Source organism: Scyliorhinus torazame, chromosome 14 (genome assembly GCF_047496885.1).
Source record: "Scyliorhinus torazame isolate Kashiwa2021f chromosome 14, sScyTor2.1, whole genome shotgun sequence".
Classification (NCBI taxonomy): Eukaryota; Metazoa; Chordata; class Chondrichthyes; order Carcharhiniformes; family Scyliorhinidae; genus Scyliorhinus; species Scyliorhinus torazame.
Window position 1 is genome coordinate 97,810,066 of NC_092720.1, and position 22,452 is coordinate 97,832,517.

Genomic DNA, 22,452 nt, shown 5'->3' on the forward strand with positions numbered 1-22,452 from the left:
GGGTCTCCTTTCTCTGTGGCTCCGCGGTCTGAGTCCGCCATGGAGCATGGCACGGCCGCTGGAGACCGCCGTCATGCGCATGCGCGGACTCCGAACCGTAAGTGCGGGTGCCCGTATTCGCAGGGCATTGAATTAGTTCAACTTGGGCGGCATGTGGCACAGTGGTTCGCACTGGGACTGCGGCGCTGAGGACCTGGGTTCGAATCCCGGTGCTGGGTCACTGTCCAAGTGGAGTTTGCACATTCTCCCCATGTCTGCATGGGTTTCACCCCCGCAACCCAAAGATATGCAGGTTAGGTGGATTGGCCACGCTAAAGTGCCCCTTAATTGGAAAAAAAATAATTGGGTACTCTAAAATTATTTTTTTTTAAATTAGTTCAACTTTTTAATAGGAATTTCGGGAGTAAAGCTCCACCGTTTTTACGCCGGCGTGGGCACATAGCCTCATTTTGGGAGAATCCTTCTCCCTAAATTGGGATCTCGCCTCCTTCCAGCTGGATCTTGGTATCCATCCCATCGCTCTGTGGGGATACCTGCAGATGTGCAGAAGGCAGCTTAAGTGCTGCTGCTGGCGTTGGCAGTCTCTGCTCTTGACCGGCAGCAGAGGTGGTAGGTGAAGCTGTGTACGTCGCTGCCATGCTAGCAGCCTGGAGGGGCATCTGAAGGCGTTCAACAGGTGAAATGCCTTCCAAGAAGTTAAAAACTTTTTTCTAAGAGAAAATGCGTTTTAAATAGCAGCCTCTGAATGGCCAGGGCTGAAGCTCGTCGATGTAACTGATCCAGTTGTCAGTTTCACTAAGGAAGTTCTTTTCACTTGGCACTTGCCTTGGTGAGCCTGACAAGTTACTGACAGGTCCAGAAACAGTTTCCTTGGCTGGGAAATCCAGGAGTGAGAACTAAAGAAGCTCATTAATAACTCCTTCACAACCTGAAAAAAGTCTTAATCACTTACCCGGCAGGTCCAAGGGGGTTTCCCGCTTGACTTTAATGCTGACCCGGGAAACAAAGGAGGCTTCGTAACCTCATGTCAATTTCTGGATCTTTCAAATCCCACTCACCCCCAAACTCACCTGCGAAGGCTTGGGAAAATTCTAACCCTAAAGTTTTTGTTAGTTAAACACAACAAATTAGCTGCAAATATACTTGTGATTTAACTCTAGATAACACTAATTTATCTCTAGACTTATCTCCCGATAATCCTGATCTATATCTGGACATCTCTAGATAACAATGATTTATCTCCAGACTTATGTCTCGTTAACCCTGATTTAGCTGTAAATTTATCTCCAGATAACCCTGATTTCCACTCTAATCTTAAAGCAATGCATTATGTGTGTTCCCTGGGTACCAGCTACTGAATTAACTCACTTGCAATGCAGACCTTCCTATTTCATGAGAGGACCAAATTGCAAGCATTTCATGCTATCTCACAAATCGTATTTCTTTGGTTAATAAGTACCTTCCTAGGGGCAGCACGGTGGCGCAGTAGGTTAGCCCTGCAGCCTCATGGCGCCGAGGTCCCAGGTTCGATCCCGGCTCTGGGTCACTGTCTGTGTGGAGTTTGCACAGGGCTAAATCGCTGGCTTTGAAAGCAGACCAAGGCAGGCCAGCAGCACGGTTCAATTCCTGTAACAGCCTCCCCGAACAGGCGCCGGAATGTGGCGAATAGGGGCTTTTCACAGTAACTTCATTTGAAGCCTACTTGTGACAATAAGCGATTTTCATTTTCATTTTCACATTCTCCCTATGTTTGCATGGGTTTCGCCCCCACAACCCCAAGATGTGCAGGCTAGGTGGGTTGGCCATGCTAAATTGCCCCTTAATTGGAAAAAATTAATTGGGTACTCTAAATTTTAGAGAGAAAAAAATAAGTACCTTCCTGACTGGAGGAGAACAGTATTTATGTGGGAATGCAATTTTCTCTAACATTAAAATATTTTTGGACAATGCAATATTATTTTCCAGTTTATGCTAGATTGAGGTTTATGCACATTTTATCTCTCATTTGCTCATTTCATATCTCTTTACATATTATATCTGAGCAATAAAAATGTCGTGATGCACACTTTTTGAATCATGCTGTGTAACAGTATTATAATAATTTATTTTAAATTACTTTGTTCACTGCTTTAACAGAAACATGAAACAATTTAAAATAAACAGATTGATGACTTGGTTAAAATAATGAACAAAGGAATTTCATACAGCAATTTGGATTTATATAGCACCTTTAACAGAGCAGAATGTCTGAACTGCTTCACAGGAGCACTATCAAACAGAATTTGACAGCAATTTGAAGATATGAGAACAGATGACCAACGACATGGTCAAAGAGGTAGGCACTCAGGAGCACCTTAAAATGGAAAGGTGGAGCGGTTTAAGGAGGGAAATCCAGGGTTTAGGACCTTGGCAGCTGAAAACATGTCTGCCAAGGATAGAGACAGGAGTGTGGGGTTTAGAAATGGCAAAGAGAAAAAAAGAAAAAAGAGGGAGAATAAAGTGGAAATGAAAGTGGTGGGCTTGAGCCGATATTGCTACATTGTAATTTTTAAATGTTTTATTTTATTTTATTTTTCCAATTAAGGGGCAATTTAGCATGGTCATTCCATCTACCCTGCGCATCTTTGGATTGTGGGGGTGAGACCTACACAGACACAGGGATAATGCGCAATCGCCACATGGACAGTGACCCAGGGCTGGAATTGAACACAGGTCCTTGGTGCCATGAGGCAGCAGTGCTAACTGCTGCACCACTGTGGCGCCCCTGCCACATTGTAATTTTTACGTCTATGATCTGATTCCCTCCCTTTTTGGCGACTGGTGAAGAATCGTTTGAAGGGTTAAGGCATAGGTTTGGGAACATGGAGGATATGACATCAGAGCTTCAGGCATGAGATCAGAGCTTTAGGAAAGCAGAGATAGGCCATGGAAATATAAATTAGGAACCTTCAGTGCTATGTGTCTTTGGATTAAATACATCATAAAAACTGATGGAAGTAGCAAATTGTATTGCTCAAGTGAATGGGTGTATTTTTTCTATACACTACAGCTATTCAGCTGACACATAGGTGGCACGGTCACACAGTGGTTAGCACTGTTGCTTCTCAGCGCCAGGGACATGGATTCCCGGCTTGGGTCACTGCCTGCGCGGGGTCTGCACTGTTTCCCCTGTGTCTGCGTGGGTTTCCTCCAGGGTCTCTGGTTTCCTCGCACAAATCCCAAAAGACGTGCCTGTTAGGAGAATTGGACATTCTGAATTCTCCCTCAGTGTTCCCGAACAGGCGCCAACTGTGGCGACTCGGGGCTTTTCGCAGTAACTTCTCTGCAGTGTTAATGTGAGCCTGCTTGTGACACTAATAAAGATTATTATTATGATGATTTTTTTTTTGCAAGTTTCTTTTTGGATGCATAATTCAGGATCCCACACTGGAGTCTAATTGGAATAAAAGGTTAAAGGGAGACATGATCCACTCGTTAACATTGTACATGGAGTTAGTCCACCTGTTTGGAGAAATCCTTTACACAGAACCAGAAGTGAAATAAGATCCAAGATGATAAACTCAGAAAATTGTGAAGTAAATATAATTTAAGCCTTTAAGCAGAATTACTATCATATGCAACTCACTGCCACTTAGTACAATGATCAATCTTGGTTGAAGAATTAAACAGAGCTCTTGATTTGATGGGGAATGGCCTTGACATCGGAGCAGGGCGGAAATTAAAACTGTTTTTCAGGTTCTGCATGTTGACCTGAGGAAAGGAATAGACCATTTGGACTCAATGCCTTTTTGATTTTTCTATTAGTGGGGACACAGAAATTTAAAGCACAGAAGGAGTCCATTTGGCTTATTGTATCTTTGACAGCTCCTTAACTTGAGTAATCCAATACTAATCCTATAGCTTTAGCTCCACAGTTCTGTATCCTCCACTGCTTCAAATATTTATCTACTTATCTCATGAAAGCCTCACCCACACCCTATGGCAGAAAATTATGTGCTCTGAGTAACAACATTTCTCCTCACCTCTTTCCTCACTATTTTAGTTAAATTCCATACTGCTGACTCCTCAAACACTGAATCTTCACCAGAGGGAAATATTCTCCCAATCAGTTAATTCGAACCTTTCTGAATTTTAAAAACATTTACTACATTTTCTTGTAGCCTTCTGTGTACTATTGAAAATAGGTAACTCGCAGAAATTATAGTTTCCCATTCTCGGTATCATAGAACATAGAACATACAGTGCCCATTCGGACAATCAAGTCTGCACCGACCCACTTAAGCCCTCACTTCCACCCTACCCCCGTAACCCAATAACCCCATCTCACCTTTTTGGTCACTAAGGGCAATTTATCGTGGCAAACCACCTAGCCTGCACGTCTTTGGACTGTGGGTGGAAACCAGAGCACCCGGAGGAAACCCACGCAGACACGGGGAGAACGTGCAGGCTCCACACAGACAGTGACTCAGCAGGGAATCGAACCTGGGACCCTGGCGCTGTGAAGCCACAGTGCTATCCACTTGTGCTACCGTGCTGCCCATGGAGTCCAAATTATTCCATCTCTATATCTTTCATCTCCTTTCGATAATAGAGTGCTCAAAACTGCACAAAGCACTCTATCTGTGCCCTAAACATAAACATGCAAATATTTTTCATTACTTTGTTATTCTTGTTCTCTTTTGTTACTAGTAGAATGCAATTGTTTCCTTTTTATGGTTTTATATACTTGCAGTTGGATTACGTCTTTGAATCCCTCGGGCATTCTGTTCATCCACAATATTTAGTGTCCTTCCTTCATATGTATAATCCCATTCCCTTTTGTTCATCCCAGAATAAATAATTGGACGCTGCACTACAATTATTTGCAATTGTCACCCTCTCTGCCCATTCTGCTAACCTGCCTATTTCCTCTTGAAGCTTATATCAGTCCATCTGACTGTTTCCACCTCCCCTTCAAACCTCCACTTTTGTGTCATCAGCAAATTTTGAAAACGTGCTCCCTACGCTTTTATCCAAATAACCTAAATGTAACAAGATGAAATTGGACAGAACACTAAACCTTGGGGATGCACTTCTTCCAGCCTTTTGTTAAACACAAGCAATGCAATTTTATCCTAACTCCTTGCCTCTTCTCCATCGATTAAATTTTGAACTATGCTGCTCATCTTTTATATCATATACCTGAATTTGTCTGATAAGATTCCTTTGCGACACCTAATCAAATTCTCTCCGAAAATATATTTAAACCGGACCACATTTTCTTTATCCATGCAGTCAGTGAAAGAAAATAAATTTGCTAAATATGACCTTTCTGGGGGCTAACCTTGATCATCCCATAATGCTCCAGATGTAATTTGACATGACGTTACAGATTCTAAGAGTTTGCCCACAAATGATGTTACTATAAATGTTCTATAGTTACCCAACAAATCCTTTGCTTCCTTCTTGAATATTATTTACCCTTCATGCTCCCTGCATAATTTACATATCTAAGTATGATTCAAAAATTGTTATCAAAAAGAACCCCACTAAACCCTCTCAGACTTCCTTCAGCAGCTCCATCTGTATCATTAGGGCCCAGTGACTTAACTATTTTTAGTTCAGTAAATTTTTAGTTCCTTTCCCACAATAATGTTCCCCCTCATTCTCTAATATACGAATAGTCTCTATCATTTGTAAAAGCTGTCTCACCCAGCGTTTTCACAATATTTATGTAATATTTTCATGCTCCACAACTCCATTGTCCCCTTCACCCCTGGGCAATCCTGCCTCCTTTTAAATCATGAAATGAAATGAAATGAAAATTGCTTATTGTCACAAGTAGGCTTCAAATGAAGTTACTGTGAAAAGCCCCTAGTCGCCTTTTACTTACATTGTAAAAGGTCCTTACTATCTTCTTTAATTTTACCAGTTGGCCCTTTATAATCTTCACAACTTCCTTTGGTAATGTGAACCTTAGTTTTATGTCTCCTTTTAAGTGTTAGTCTGTAATCTCTTTGTTTACCTTTAATACTCTATAATTTGATATATCCTGTTTCACCTTATGTATATGCCGTACTCTTATCACCTTATATTTCAAGATTCCTTACTGCTGATCAGTTGTTGCATTTACCAATTCACCTGTGCAGTTACTTTGAACCTAACCCATATCTCATATCCCCAAAAGTCCAGCACCTTTACTTTTCACTCTCCATTATTCTTTCCTGTTTTCACATTGAATGTATTGATGTTGTGGTCACTGTTTCTCAATTGTTCTGCTGTCAGGTGAGTTATTTTCTCCCCTTCATTTCATAGTACAATATAATTTTTTTGTATTAGAAACATGCTGTTAGCAGATTGGAAATGTATACTTAAACAGGTCTAAGCAATAAAATAACCAATGATGCAATTAATAATTTTATATGATATAATTCTTTGCAAACTCATTGATTGTTTTGCAGCCACATAAATGGCAGCCCAGGATTTAAATTCTTTGTGTGTTCAGTAATATACTGTGAAAATAAAATTTCTAATGCTTGGGTAAACCATTTGGATAATGATGCAATGTGATATGTGCTATTATTGAATCCAGCAGTTGGCTTGTTTCTTGAAACCAGTGCTAATTATTGCTGCAGAATGGGTTTAAACCACACATTGCTCCATGTTTGCATGGAATTTCACTACCAGCAATTCAAGGTCTCTTTTCCAGAGATTTTCACATTGCCAAAAACTGGAGTTGTTCAGGCCCAGGTTCAGGATTTATATTTTAGCAATTGCTTTACAATGTTTAAATATAATATGAACAAACGATTGATATACCTTCCTTTGTAAGATATAGATATTCTTAATGCTTTGTCTGCATTGTTTCCTTGACTATTAAACTTAGCATATAACTTGATTTACCTTTTGGGAGAGGGACTCGAGGAATGGGGATCATCTTTGCAGAATATATCTCCTATAAAGATGAAATGGCTTGGATAGAAATCCTGAAAGAACAAATTGGTGCGTGGTGTGTATGAATAATAGATATGATGAACCAAACGGCTCTTTCTTGCTATATACATTGCTACATTCTTAGTTTATCCCACTACAAAGGTTTCAGCCCATTTGATTTTGCAATTTGCAGAGCCATTTACAAAAACTGGGTTGGGTCCTCATACAACTGCACGGCTGAGTTTTTAAAAAATCTGTATAGGAAAGTGAGTACACACTGACCTTTCCCGAATGGAACCTCATTCAATCCAATTCAAACTGTTGGGATAAATATATTTTTCTGCCTCCTAGTTGTAAGGGTCTTTAATCCAGTTCCAAAAGTGCATGGGCCTCTTGATACAAAACAATTCCTAATTTAACACTAATTGACAATTCAGCTAGAGAGAATCAAGGATAATAGGACTGGGAAATAAAAGAAATGCCATCCTGGTGAAAAAGAAAGTGCTCTTCTGAGATTGGAATTGAAATGCATTCTTAAGACAGAGTAGCGGGAGTTGTATTCTTCATCTAATTGGGCTGTGTGTAGCCGGGGAGAGCTTGCTGCTGACATTGGGGTTCTGATCATGATAAAGTTTAATTCCCTCACACCAAAGTTGCTGACTCTGTTGAATACAAAACATTGCCAATAACCCCCCCCCCCCCTCCCCCCCTTCCATAAGAAGTATACCAGTCATGACAACATGGTGAAGTTTGCAGTCTATATTTTTTTGTTATGGTAAATGAGGGAAAACAGGTATCCGTTGGTATGGACAGAAATAAAGAGTGTTAAAATGGCTTTAGAAAAATCCTGTGGTCCAGTTGAGAGCATCATTAGCATACATTGGTTACATTGTTGATATGCAACTCTTAAGTATTGATGGCACTAATTATTTTCCTTTTATTATAAATAAAATAATTCAATAACAGAAAAAAGTTAACCTTGCATCTTAAAAGATCTGATGTGCTAAGTCTGTCAATAACTCTTATTGATCAGGGCAGCACAGTGGTGCAGTGGTTAGCACTGCTGCCTCACGGCGCTGAGGTCCCAGGTTCAATCCCGGCTCTGGGTCGCTGTCCGTGTGGAGTTGGCACGTTTCCGTGGGTTTCACCCTCACAACCCAAAAGATGTGCAGGCTAGGGGGATTGGCCATGCTAAATTTCCCCTTAATTGGAAAAAATTAATTGGGTACTCTAAATTAAAAAAAAAACTATTATTAATCATTTTGAAGGAAGTGCCTATTTTGATTTTTTTTTGTCATGCTATTTGCAATGCTTTGTTATAAATTATATTCTTGAATTTCATAAAATTGCTATTTTGTGTTATTTCTTGAATTATTATTCCTGAAATGCCATGTATCACATAGCTATATTAATTTGACATATTGGTACTGTCTAATGTATTAATTGGTAATTCGTTAATTATTTTGATTGTTTGTAGTATTGTTAAATGGATATTTTCCTAATATTTTTGAGACAGATAAGCGATTGTAAAAAATTTAGTACAATTAAACTTAGAGGAGTTTTAAAAGATCCCTGTGCGTTTTGCATAATGATAACTTGAACCGTAATTGAATCACAGCAAATAGTTTGAATTATGCACGAAATTAATTGTTGATGGGTTACTGAGACAAATGCCATGCTAATCGAAAATAAAGCAACTGGGTTTGCAAATGTGTCAGTAAAGAAACAGTCTGAATGCCAATATTTGCCAAGGACGAGATAAAACGAAATGTAACAGATTCAATGTTATTTATTGTTCCAATTATGATCGTAGTTTAAAACGAGATGTTGTAACATATCTTTGCAGTCCCTCGATTGGGAACAGCGGATGTTTGACGACTTATTTGTGAAGAGTGCTTTCTCCAAAGCCTAACATGTCCACATGAGCCATCAAGCAACGGGAACAAATACAGTACACATCGAAGTTTTGCTGAACGTAATGCACAACTCTTAAAATTCCAGTTGTGTGGATTTAAGAACGACCCATTCCTTGTTGAAAGGAAATCCAAATAATAAAAATCCAATCGACACACATTTGTAAAAATTCTCGCAGCTGAAACGAATGATGGAATGTTATTTCAAGATCTACTCGTTTATTATAACCGTATATGCTTGATTGATATAATTCACAGTCACTGATCGTATTCATCTCAAATCCTGATCCAATTAAGTGCCACCTGATCTGGGGGATCCCTTTAAACTGCTGGGGTATATTCGTTTGTCTATTTTAGAATCTACAATCCTTGGTTACTTAAATGACAATTCTGGCATGTTTTAACCCCCTCCCCACACACACACACCATGTCTTGCCACCTAATTACTCCTTCCCTTAAAACGGGCGTGTTTTATTCTCTGTAATATCTGTCACGTCGCTTGGGAATGCAATTTTCCTTTGTTGCATAATTCGCAAACTGGGTGCTGTTAAAATAAAATCCACGTGTGTAACGGGGCACGATCAAACCTGCACACCTCTGATAGCAGTTTTGTAAAGTCAACGAAGGGGAAAGATGGACTGTATACACGTTACGTGTATCCATTTACACAAGTCAAAAACAAATGGACCCTCCGTGTAGGAAGAGCGATAGAAAACATCTAAATCTCTCTGAGCTGAAGTGAAATAAAACGTCGAGGAAGGTTTATTGGGGGGGGGGGGGGGTATTTGGTTACAGTGATTAGTTTCTGATTCAATCCCCAAAATACATGTGTGTGTATTCTGGGTTAACTCTAGTCCTGGGCAGGCTGATCACTGTAAAGAGGGCGATGCTGCTTTAAGTGCCGTTTTTAATCAACTTAAAAGGGGAGGGGGGAGTGGGGGAATTAATATAATAGCGAATGATTCTTTTTAATCTTGCTTTGTGTTACGTCATTGGATAATCATTGTGTTCTGCTATAAGAGAACAATTGTTGAGATTAAGAATCAGTAAGTGAAAGCGATGACTTCTTGCCAAAAGGAGGTTGTTTCTCTTCTGGACCGTCTCTCAAACAAAGCATAGTCTTAACTATCTCATCGTTTGATTGATTAAGGCTTTGAATAAAGTTCCGCGCCAGACTGACAGCGTTTTTTGAATAGCCACTTCCAAATAAAGCCCACTTGGATGACTGTGCTTGAAGATCAGAGTGTAAAGGATGAGTTTACCGGCAGTTAGCAAGTTATAAATAGAGGACTCAGACAATAGTACCTTCTCTGAGGACAGACGGCCTTTACAACAGTCCTGGCGTCATATCCTGCTGTGGCGTTTCTGCTCCCAGCCAGACCAATTCTTTCTCTCCCTTTTTTTTTGGTTCTTAATACTACCACATATAACCCCCAGAATATGCGAAGACTTGATTAGTCTGTAATCATCCCAGTGCCCTGTCTTTTACCTGGGAGCTCCCCCCCCCCCCCCCCAACCACCACCACCACCAGTTCCCCAGCTCTCCTCCAGCAAGAGTTGTCCTACAAATCTCCCCCCAAAAAACAGCAACTTCATTAGAGCTGGGGTTTCGAGACTTGGTGGGCAAATTGTTGGCGAATTGCATTATTAATAACAGTTCCGAATATCGAAGAATGCGCTGCTGCCTTCAGAGACGTCCTTGATCTGACTCCAAACACAAGGGTTTTTTTCCCCCCTGCCCCCGGAGGCAATCTACTGGAAAGAAAAATGACTTATTTTTAGATTAGTGGTTGATAATGAATGAAAGCTGTCGTGCGTTAGAAAGGAGACAGGTTGCTTCCAACTGCTGCAGCCGCACGTTCACCCTCCACTTTTGGGGAGAAAACAAAAATCATATTTCCAGTGATGGGAAAGGGAGATTGCTGGGATTGGCCAATCAAAGCACACGTTTCCAGAGAGAAGAATCTGGCCTGTTCGCCAATCAGAAGACAGGGGTCTCGATGGAGCCAGGGGTGGGAGAACTGATAAATTCTCCAGGTCACCGTCCCATCGACTCCTGGCTGTGACTACAATTCCTAACCCCTTGCACCACAGTTGTACTTGTCACACTTACCAGAGCAACACACGAAAACATCAGCAGCGACTTCCGAAACTTCAACAACAAGGGGAAAAAAACTCCGCCAACTTTCTACCCCCCCCCCCCCCTCCCACCACCACAACCCCCCTCTCCCTCTCTCCCTCCCCTCCTTCCCTCTCTCTGCCTCTCGCCGCCGGTTTAGTCTTTGGGGGTATCTCATCTGCTCAGAAGAACTGAAATAGCTGTTTTTAAAAAAAAACTTCCCTGAGATCGGCTGGCTTACGTGGATTTACCTAAAAGTGGTCATTCGTGTGTGTGTGTGTGTGTGTGTTTTGTTTTACTTCATTCCCCTCCCCAACCCCCTCCCTCCCTCCTCCCTCCTCCCTCCCCACCCCCAACACCTCCCCTCCCCTTCGACAATCCACAGGAAAATCTGGGACTGAACGTGTTTTAAAATGAGCACGTTGGCTGGACCGCTCCCAAGAATGATGCGGCCAGCCCCGGGACAGAGCTATCCTCGCAGTAGCGGATTCCCACTTGAAGGTGAGGCCAGCCTGCAAACGTGCTTGAACTGACGGAGTACGCTTTAGTTTCCTAGTCCAAAGAGAGGAAAAGCAAGCTACGAGGGGCGCGCACACGGAACCTTAAACCCTCCCCGTGTGAAGCTAACGGCAAGACATCATGAGTCTCTAGACTCTCAGTAATTAAAAAAAAAATGTAGCTGTAACTGTCTTGGGTCTTTTTTTGTTGTTGTCGCGGAGAGCATTTTGTTTTAAAGTTTCCATAACGTCCGTTCTCCGAGTACCATGTTCAATATCTGCAGTAAGTGGATTTTACTATCCTTTCAACAGTTTATTGGTGCACATCTTTAAGTTGATGCGAAATCGATCAGAAGCAAAACTCTTGTTGTTTCAAGTGTCTTTAGTTTGGTTTTATGATGTGTTCTTCCTTGACCACATGCGTGTGCGCCCGGTTCCTGGCTTACGACAGTTCATTGTAAATACTGGCTACTCCCGATTAGTGAATTTACTGTTTCAAAAGCATATTTTAAGGGGGATTCTTCTGACGCAAAATGTTGGTGAAGAGGGCAAGCGAGTATATGTTTCAGTATTGTGATGACAGAGCTTAAGTCGCAATCATTCGCTCGATATGAATTGACTCTTCCGAACTATTAGGTCCAAACTTTATCGTCAAATTTAAAACATTATTGTCAAGTGACATGTCCGGACAAGGACACGTTCTGGAACCAGTATCTGTCTCATTTCAGCATGTTTGCTGCCAATGAATTGTAAAATATCTAAACACCTCTGTTGACGGATGTCTAAGCATTGATGTGATGTCTTTCGATTTCCTCTCTTCTCTAACTGCCAGGTTTCGTTTAAAAACGGGGTTTATTAACGCTGGCATTCTTTTTTACTGTAAATAGTGTCAACGCCTTTAGGTCAAGGGAGAGTGAATCAGCTCGGAGGAGTTTTTATAAATGGCCGGCCTTTGCCAAATCACATCAGGCACAAGATAGTGGAAATGGCCCATCACGGCATCAGACCGTGTGTCATCTCTCGGCAGCTGAGGGTCTCCCACGGCTGTGTCTCGAAAATCCTCTGCAGATACCAGGAGACAGGCTCCATCAGACCAGGGGCTACAGGCAGCAAACCCAGGGTAAGTCGGACTAAAGACTTCAATCATTCGATAAAATGCGTTATGAAGTATTGCAGCTTAGTTGATATTAGCCACAGCGTCAGGAAATATGTTATGGTTCACCTACAAAGTGGTGTGTGGATGGCGCTACTATCTGTGCGTGCTTTAGCAAATAAATTTCTAATACAGGCAAGTTTCGATCGAACTAAAACCACCTGAGGAGCGCAGTATCATTTTTAAAGCTGTAAATCAAATTCTGCATTTGCAAAACGCGCTCCGTCTGTACCTGTGCGTGCATGTGCAATCGCAAATCATCACAAATGCTTGTCATAATTGAGGAATTGCAAATAATGTGTTAGTTTTATTCATTAAATTATCGTTATTTAAATATAATGCGAAGTACTTGGGACGTAATAATTCGATAGACCTGTATCGTATGACCCCTGCCCTTCAATTCCATTTATTAAACGTGTTTTATTGAAAGATGTATTACAATTTGGTCATCTGAAATTGGGAACAGGTTAGGCATTTTGAAGAACTAATGTCATGATCTTTAAAAATACTGAAGGTATGTGTAACAATGGAAATTCGTTAACTAAATGAGGAACTTACAAAGATGCAGCCTATTTATATATTCTATTCACAATTTGATTTTTGCAAATACAATAACAATAAATGGTTCATTATGGTAACGTATTTAAATTGGATTTATTAAACATCTGAATTATGATCAGTTTAATTTTCATCTTTCGCCTGATATGCAATATATATCTGGTGAAAGTTTTGGAAAATGTTTTTATTGTGTACATCCTGAAACCTAATTTTGGTGGTTTCCTAATTATCTGGGAAATCTCAGATAATGTAAATGACTTTCAGAATTTCCTTCTAGTGTAAAACTCTGCCATTGTTGAGCAGGGTGGTCAAAATTGTACAGAGCTCATTCACATTGCTAAAAACATACGCTCGTACTTCATTCGCAGTTTAATCTGTAATGTGGATGGTTTTGTCACAGACAATTAAACACGCAGGCTATAATGAACAGTGATCATCGTAATATAGACCATTAAACACAGAAACTGTACCACAGCTACACCGCATTGTCAATAAAGAGTCTGCGAAAGTTCAAGCACCGATCTACAGTTAGCACTCGATTTATTTTGCGCAATTTGACTCTTCGTTCCCTATAAGCCAAATTCATGAAATAAATAGCCTCGGTCAGCAACCAATTTTGTGTGTACCTGAAAAAGGGGATTTATGGCCAAATAACATTGCATATTCCATCTGAAGAGTCTATCGAGTGTTTCAATGATGCTATATGTTTCGTGAGTTTGTATAAGAAATTGTAACAGTAGTATTGTTATGTCGGTAATAATTGGAACTTTAGAGGACATCGGTGTTTATTTCAAATTTGCATATCCGAATACGACTGCAAATAAGAAATATGTCAGGGTGGTTTGCAGGTCGGAATGAAACACGGTTGTAAAGAACCCTCTTTTTTTTCTCTTTTGCAACATATTTAATAAAGCAAATGGCAATACCAGACGTGGAAAAAAAGATAGAAGAGTACAAGAAAGAGAATCCAGGAATGTTTAGTTGGGAAATCCGGGATAAGTTATTGAAAGACGGCATGTGTGATCGGAACACCATCCCCTCAGGTTGGTTCAATGTGTGATTTGCGCGCGAATTGGGAAATAACCCAGGAACCATTTAATTAACCTAGAAAAATAACTACTCTTGTTTCATCTGAGCCTAGAATTGCCTGTAAATGTAAAAGGTGCCCAGCTGCACAAACTAATAAAGAAAGCGTAAATACCTCATGGTGTTAACAAATGATTACAAGTAGACTCTGGGCACCTCAATTTCTCGAATTAAAACAAAACTATCTTAATTTAAATGCTATCGTTATTTATTCGAACTGCCAGCAACCAACGGAACGTGGCGAGAGTAATTTACACTTTGGCAGGTTGAAATTACAACATGCACATTTCACAGAGAAAATAACTCATTGTAGGAATTTGAGTGTGCCTTTCCCGAAGATATTGATCACCAAATGTAATATTCTCCCTATGTTAATTTGGTTCATTAAAAAAAGTGGTATCGAGCAAAGTGTAAAACAGAACAGCTGTATTCGAAATTCTAAAGCAATGATTGAAGCCTCCACTATTTGATGTTTTGTGACACATAGGTAAAATTGCGCTGGTGTTTAAAATTAATATATTTGGTCTTCCTTGCTAAAAAAAACATTTTCCTTCAAACAAGTGAGCTCAATAAGCCGTATTCTAAGGAGTAGATTCGGAAAGAAAGAAGACGAAGAGGATGACTGTGAAAGAAAGGAATATGAAGAGGGAGAGAAAAAGACCAAACACAGCATAGACGGCATTCTGGCAAACAAGGGTAAGAGGTGGAATTTGTCTAATCACTTGGGTATTTTTTTAACGAATCAAACGTTTTAATTAAATATTTATATCAATATTTATTTTTTATAGACATGCATTAGGAAATCCCAGAGCGATTAAAGATTATGTGCTTTAAGCGTTTTGATGGGGGGAAAGGGAGCTTTCCGTACCAAAAATAAGAGTTGAACTAATGTGGAATATATGGATGAAAGTTCACTGTCCCACTGAGGGGAACTGACAATCACGCTGCCCCCTTGGACGGTTTCACCAGAATTGACCACAAGCACATTGCCTCCAGCTATAAATGCCTTGGTGCTCACGGCTTTTGTTTTTTGTGGCCCTGGTATTTGCAGAAGTGAGGAGAATTGGCCGGAAGTACTACTTTTGTTTTGTCCTGGGAGTTTTATTGAGCTTGTTCGGGTGGTAAAGTTCACGCCAAGGTGTTAAAACAATTCCCCTTCCAAAAAAAGTGCAGCAAAGGGCGGCGATATCAAAGTTGCATATCCAGCCTGGGACCATCCTTAGCAGCACAGCAACCTGTTGCTTGTTTGTCGCTTTATTTGTAACGCAGATATAAAGGGGGCACTTTTCAACCTTTACCAGCTGACTGCAATTTCATTTAGTGCCCGGGAATGTTGTCCAGAGGAATGTTTAATTTTGTTGCATGGGGTTTCAATGCACTGTAAGAGAACGTTTTCAACGATTCTGACAAAGCAATAGTGCCAGTGAGTCACCTGTGCCAGGAAAACCAACAGCTTGGAGCCTACCTAACGTTTCCTGTTAAATTCAAAAGGCAAAGAAATTAAACTCAGACCACAGGTAAAATATGTAAACATATAAGCACATTTTCCAGAGCGGGAGGAGCCTGTGGAAATGGGACTCAAATCAAATGACATTATTAATAACCCCACACAATTTAGAGAAAGAGAAAGCGATCTCAGTATCGATTTCAAAGTCCAGTCGTTACTTAACCGTTCCTGCAACTCCTGGAATTACAGTACTTTGCAAAATCTATGATTTCCAACCCTTCTTCCGTTAAGAATCTTCGAACCGGTTTTCCCGAATGGAATTCGGATAGGTAATGAATGCAGATGGAAATATACAAACCACACCATTGCCAGACGCGTTATCACAATTTAAATCGACAAACATTACATTTTATTATATGAAACAGACACTCATGCGGACAGAAACTTGCTGCACAATTCGTAGCGATAAAGGGGTTAGACAAGGAGGCGCAGAACTGTCTTGTCATCTGCGCAAATGCGACTAACTTTACCAGGCCTTTCGAGCATGATGTTAGGGTTAAATTAGTTGATTCTGTTTCAATGAGACACATGGGGACGACCTCGTGCTGCTTTGAATCGAATTAAATGTTTAGATTATTAATACTGGGAAAACATGAAATTATAAATTGCGAGAAACAAGAGATTCTTTAAAGAAAATCGAAGTCCAGAAGTATTGTGAACTGGGTTCTAAATTATCTGGACTAAGCAGAAATATTTGGGGGCCTTTCAATGTTTTAATCAATCCCAAGTTGTGTTTAAAAATAAACAGCTGTGGTGACTGTTGCATAACTCCCATATAGTCACAGATATTTCACTGAAATTCACAGTATTTGGGTCGTTTCCACAGATTGAATTTCATGAAATTGCTCTGTGAAAGCCACCCAATATTTCCCTTCGATATAACATCCAACATTGATGTTACTGAAAAATACCACAACGCACTTTAAAAATAAGAGACGGGCAGTGTTAACGGACCTCAGCAGATTGTTTTTTTTCTTGGAAGTTGGGTTGGGTTTTAGGGGGGCGGGGGGGGGGTCGTAGTTAACCCTTTGCGAACTAACTGCGCCATCATTTCTTCGCCACATCCATCAGTAGCTCCTGTTTTTTTTTTAAAGAAGATGCCAAAAGCAAAGGCAGGATTCATTTCTGAATATAAAACTAGATTATTCCTAAAAATAAACCCAGAAGGTTTTTCAGATCTCCTAACGTTGGCGAATATACTTTGGTGACATTTATACATATTTTACACTCTGATTGTTAGCTGCGTTTAAAGAAACAATTATCCCGTTTAACAGATTCGAACAAGACTTTAATTGTGATTGAAGGGCTGTCATAAGATGTCTAATATTTGAATGTGAGATGACATTTCGACAGGTTTGACTGTGGGGCTCTTGCATAACCAATAGTGCAAGACTAAATTGCTAAAATTAAACAGAACGTAACATTACCCCCCTTCCCCCAATATATCATCCAATTACAATCTGTAACATCATTTGAAATATGTAAACTTCAGCTGCAAGATAGTAATCATAACTGAGTAAAGCAAATTGTCCCTTAAATTACTTGCTGCCTAGTCCACAGTAGTTTGGTTAAAATCTGTGTGTGCAATGTGGAAATGATAATTCGCTGAGTATTTTGTTGAATCGCATCAGAGAAGTGGCTCCGAATGAGTGGCGCAGTGTCCATGGGACTAGGTACAGAAGTGGAGGAGACGGCGAGGCTGCCTGTGACCAGGTTCATGAAGCCTGAGAGCTCGTTTGTAGTCTGCCTTGTTTATTGATCTGATTAATATACCAAATTTGCTATTTGACTTGTCCTGGTGTGAATTTGGCGAGCTCCTTTCTAGATCGCAACATCATGCAAGCCAAGGTACCATCACGAGTGCCTCGTTTTAACTTGTTGGGCATTGTTGCCACTCGATGATTCTTTTTCTCCCCGCTAACAAAGTACCTTTTCGCAAAGACATGTTTTGTTAATCAAAACATCGAATCTATATAAAAAAAAGGGGGCTAGAAAACTCTTGGAAAGAGTATAAATTTAAGTCCTTTTTAACATTAGCCTTGCGCACAAGTTTTGGCACAAAGTGTCGCTTGTTGCTGGAGTCCATAGACATGCCCGTATCTCGCTGCAAATAGGATCTTGAGTAGACAAAAACGACCAAATGAGCTGGTCAAACATTTGTACAACTTTTCCAGCTATACAAAGAAGTTCTTGAATACACAATCCACACTTGGAGATGAACTTGGAAAACAAAGAAGCGTGAGTCCATTGAAAGTTACACTTTAGGCTTGGAGGAACAAAGCCTATGGCAGTGACAGCTTGGTCGCAACAAAAGAAGGCAACCTTTTTGTAATTCAGGGAAAAAAAGAACAGAAACCGTCCAAACAAAAGGCTGAGAAAAGACATTATGGGCTTGCAATGAGGGATGAATTATTCAGTGATCGCCAGTAGCAGCCAGTCCTTGCAGTTTTATGGACTCTCTCTCCACCGTGGAAAACTAGCCATTTTCACCGACAAAATGTTTCTTTTGCCATCTTTTTAGACGCGTTAAGATGCCGACCGCTATTCAGAAAAGAAAAATACAATTGGCACCATTCGATTGAGCGAAGCCTTTGATTTTAGGGGGTTGGCGTTAGGCTGGAAGGCCAGGAGAGAAAATTGCAAAGAATGCCGGCGATTTCCGAGAGCAAACAACCTTTGCAAATCGCTAGATACAGTATTGTGTTTGCAAAAGCCTGCAGTTTGGGATGAGTTGGGACAGTCTGGTTATGGCAGTGTCATTAGTTTAATGAGGAACCTTTTGGACGAGGGGAGAGGGGTAGAAATGCCAGCTTTTCATGCTGATTATTTCAGCAAACAGTTAAGGTTGTAATTAACCTAAAGTTCATAAGTAAACAAACTGCCCTTATTCTGTGACTGTCCCTGACCCACCGCCCCGCGAACATTGCAGAGTTACGGCAGCCAGTGAAATGTGTGGCACCCGACCAAGCGGTGCTCCAATCTGCTGATTAAAAGTTCTAAATAGTGTGAGGAGGTCTCTCTATTTGCATTGAAGCACGTCTTGTACAAGTCTAAAGTGACTGGCACACTGCTCTCAAGATGGGAACACAAGATGGTTGCAATTCTATTTTGTAAAAAAGAAACACAGACAAAAATAAAAGTTGTGAACACTTGGCATACATTTATCAGAGTTGGGGAACTTTTTTTGTTGCAAATATGGAAACGCTGATATCTTGTCGGTTTTAAGTGAGATCCATAATCATGCAAGTTTGAAGCTTTTTTTAATGAGCTTGAGCAATTAAGAATTATTTGTAAAAAAAAACCCAAGGTCCTCGTGCTGGAAATGCCTCCTGGTTGTTACTTCTTTCTGGTAGCCTTAAAAAAAAAAGCTATAAATATTTCTGTTCTATGTAATGATTGAAGAGTGGATTGAAGTGAGGAGAGGCTGCCAGCTCCTGTTTGAATGGGACACAGTGTTTTCGCGAAGCTCCAGGCGTGGTCAGGCTCGATTTATCCGCAATCATGCGCAGGTCCAAAATTCAATCAGAAACCCCGGACCCAAGCCCTCTTTTTTTTTGAAAGCTGATTAAATCGAGCCTTTTATTTTCCTCTCACTTTCATCTTTCCCCGACCCGCCCCCAATTCGCCCGGGGCAAAAATTCGTGAAATTGCTGTCCCCTTTTTTCTCTCTTCTCTCTCTCTGGCTGGGACTAGCTGTTCCATTCAGCATTCAGCTAACAAGTGAAGCTGTGAGAGAGGGGGAGGGAGGGGGGGGGGGGGGGAGATGAAGATGAAATAAGTTTTGCGGAATGTGGGAAGTTTTGAAGGAGCCGAAGCATTTTTGGTTCATGCAGTAATGGAATTCCTGACAGCTGATAACCGCACTGCAGACACGCGACTCCCGCGCCCTATCTTAATATTTAGATGTAAAGTTACAATTACAGTTGTGTTCATTGACTTTGGCTGGATGCGAGTGGCTTGCGGGGAAGCTGAGGTGCTGGAAGAGCGAGTGAGAGAGAAGGCAATTAGATTGAATTTGCGATAGCCATGTAGATAAGGCTCCCCTCCCTCCTTCCTTGGAAGAATATACTTTAGATCTCGAGACAAGCTAAGTGTGGCGAGCTACAAGTTGGAGTCGATCAATGGTGATTTGTACTCACGTGGGGAGAAAGACCCTTGTGATTACCACCCCCTCCTCACAGCGATATTAAATGGCCCATTTGGACAAACGAGACGTCAGGACGTGGGGGGCACAACCCAATGTAAAAGAAAAACCCGGGTAGAAGCAAATTGAAGTCCTTCCTTTGCCTATATACCTCTCACGTTTCGACTTTTACAGGTTTAAAATAAATGATTTGAAAATCAAGTAGATTTCGTAGATATCAAAAATGACAAGCTTGTTTGCACACCCCGGGCAGTGTTCCTTCCATCACACTTAATCACATTTGGCTGCTAATCAGTGAATCGCCGAAGTCACAGCATTAAACAAACGAACCATATCTGTGGTGGTAAGATAAAAAATATATATAAAGTGTTCCCAACACATGTTCTTGTTCAGCTCTCAGGCGCAATATGGTCCTTCATTCAAACGATTATTAGAGTTTTTTTTAACCCACTTTAAAATTTACGAGCATCAAGCCATTCATTCTTAGAGACAATAAGAGAAGGTTTTGGGAAGTTCCCATACTTGTGCAGATTAAATTACACTTTCCCCTTCAGTATGATCATTTGGAAGCACGTTGTAAAGTCAAAGCATTGTGTATCAGGAAGCGATTGGCCCAAGATGTGGTTTCATTCTCGACTCGGACTGGGTCACAGTGCCTCGTTGGTGCTGGTGCTGTCTTTCCCGTCATATGGTTGGAAATGAGCGCAGAACAGCAGGCATTTCTTTGGAGATTCTGGCGATCGGTTGGCCGAAGCTCCGAGGAAATTCCTGATTTTTGCGCTGCGCCCCCCCCCCCCCCCCCAGATTAGATGGTCATTTCTCTTGTGCAAGTCACCGTTGTGCTTTTACCGACAGAGCAAGAAATGAGATAAATGCTGCATGTATCCGTGTTTTGCCTGGATAGAAATAAGAGATAGTTTTAACCATCCACACGCCAGCTCGTTATAGAGTTACTGGAACTTTAGCAGAAAGAAAAATGAGACTGTATTGTCAGTAAAATAATTGTAAATATGTGATACACATGAAACCTGAATTACAAACACCACGAAAATTGAGCCCACCCGGTAGGAATAGAATTAAAAGCAAAATACTGCGGATGCTGGAAATCTGAAATAAAAACAGACAATGCTGGTTAAACTCAGCAGGTCTGGCAGCATCTGGAGAGAGAAAAGTATAATTAAGGCTTATTGATGAGAAAGGCAAGCCACACAGGCCAGGAAGTCTCAGGCTTTATTCTTGGTGTCTGCTAACTGATCTCAGCTGGCTTAGAGAAAGCAGTGAAATAATTAGTTTCAGCACCTCTTGGCAAATTAGCGAGGTGGCAATCTCGTAGCACCGACTGATGTGTGTCTGTTCTAATGGAAGCGAGGAGCTGATGCCAGCAGACTTGGTTAAAGTGCATCGGAACATAGGAATTAGGAGCAATTCAGCCTTTCGAGCCTGCTCCGCCATTCAATGAGATCATGGCTGATCTCTTCCTGGTCTCAAGTCCACCTTCCCACCTATTGCCCATATCCCTTTAACCCGTTTTCAAAATCAAAAATCTATCTATCTCTTTCTTGAAACCATTTAATGACTCAGATTCGACCTCACTATGGGCAGCGAGTTCCACAAATTCACCACCGTCTCTGAGAAGTAGCGCCTCAGTTCTAAGTCTACTGCCTCTCAATCTATATCTGTTACCTCTCTTTCTAGATTTGGTTCACATTTACTTTGTCAATCCCTCTTAGTATTTTATACACCTCGATCAGGTCCCCTCTCATCCTTCCAAACTCAAGCGAGTATAAGCCGTAACTGTTTAATCTCTTCTCACATGTCAACCCTTTCATCCCCGGAATCAATCTGGTGAACCTCCCCTGAACTGCCTCCAATGCCACCACATCCTACCTCAAATAAGGAGACCAAAACTGGACACAATACTCCAGATATGGTCTCACCAACACCCAATACGCACACCGTTGAGTAGGTGGCCAAGATTCACTGTCTCTGCTTAGGTGACAAATAGACATGTGAGAGTTGGTGACCTGGGGTGGCACGGTGGCAGAGTGGTTAGTGCTGCTGCCTCACAGCTCCAGGGACCTGGGTTCAATTCCGGCCTTGGGCGACTGTATGAGGTTTGCACGTTTTCCTTGGGCACGATTCTCCCAGCCCCGCGCCGGGCCGGAAATTGCCGCAATTGCGCCACGCTGCCCCGATGCCGGTGCGCGATTCTCCGAGGTGCGGGCCGCTGTACGAGTCCGGGCTGCCAATTCTCCGGCCCAGGTGGGCCGCGCGGCCGCGCGGAAAAAGCAGAGTGCCGCCGGCGCTGTCCACACCTGGTCGGTGCCGGCGGGAACTCTGCGCGAATGGTCATGTTGCGTCGGGGCCGGCGTGTTCCGTAAAGCCACTGCGCATGCTTGGGCTGGCGCCTCGCTACTGCGCATTGCGCAGGTTGGCGCCGCCCCAGTGCGTGCCAGGAAGTAAGGTTGGAGAGGCGTGAACTGCTCCAGCGCCGCGCTGGCCCCCTGTGGGGGACAGAATCGCTAGTGCTCGCACCCATTTCGCGCCGTCCTTCATGACTCTG

The 22,452-nt window shown here is 41.6% G+C and overlaps 1 protein-coding gene across 7 annotated transcripts in view; it reads left to right on the plus strand.

Moving 5' to 3' along the window:
• The first annotated feature begins 10,817 nt into the window (after positions 1 to 10,817).
• Positions 10,818 to 22,452, plus strand: part of pax3b (paired box 3b) — a 215,663-nt gene continuing 204,028 nt past the window's right edge. Inside the window, exons 1-5 of one of the 7 annotated variants that reach the window (XM_072474544.1) lie at positions 10,818 to 11,445; positions 12,329 to 12,561; positions 14,066 to 14,195; positions 14,800 to 14,934; positions 18,267 to 18,905. In XM_072474544.1, coding sequence (XP_072330645.1) covers positions 11,358 to 11,445; positions 12,329 to 12,561; positions 14,066 to 14,195; positions 14,800 to 14,934; positions 18,267 to 18,340 — 660 coding nt within the window. In that variant the 5' untranslated portion in view covers positions 10,818 to 11,357 and the 3' untranslated portion in view covers positions 18,341 to 18,905. The other 6 variants (XM_072474545.1, XM_072474540.1, XM_072474539.1 and 3 more) reach the window with 6 other exon arrangements.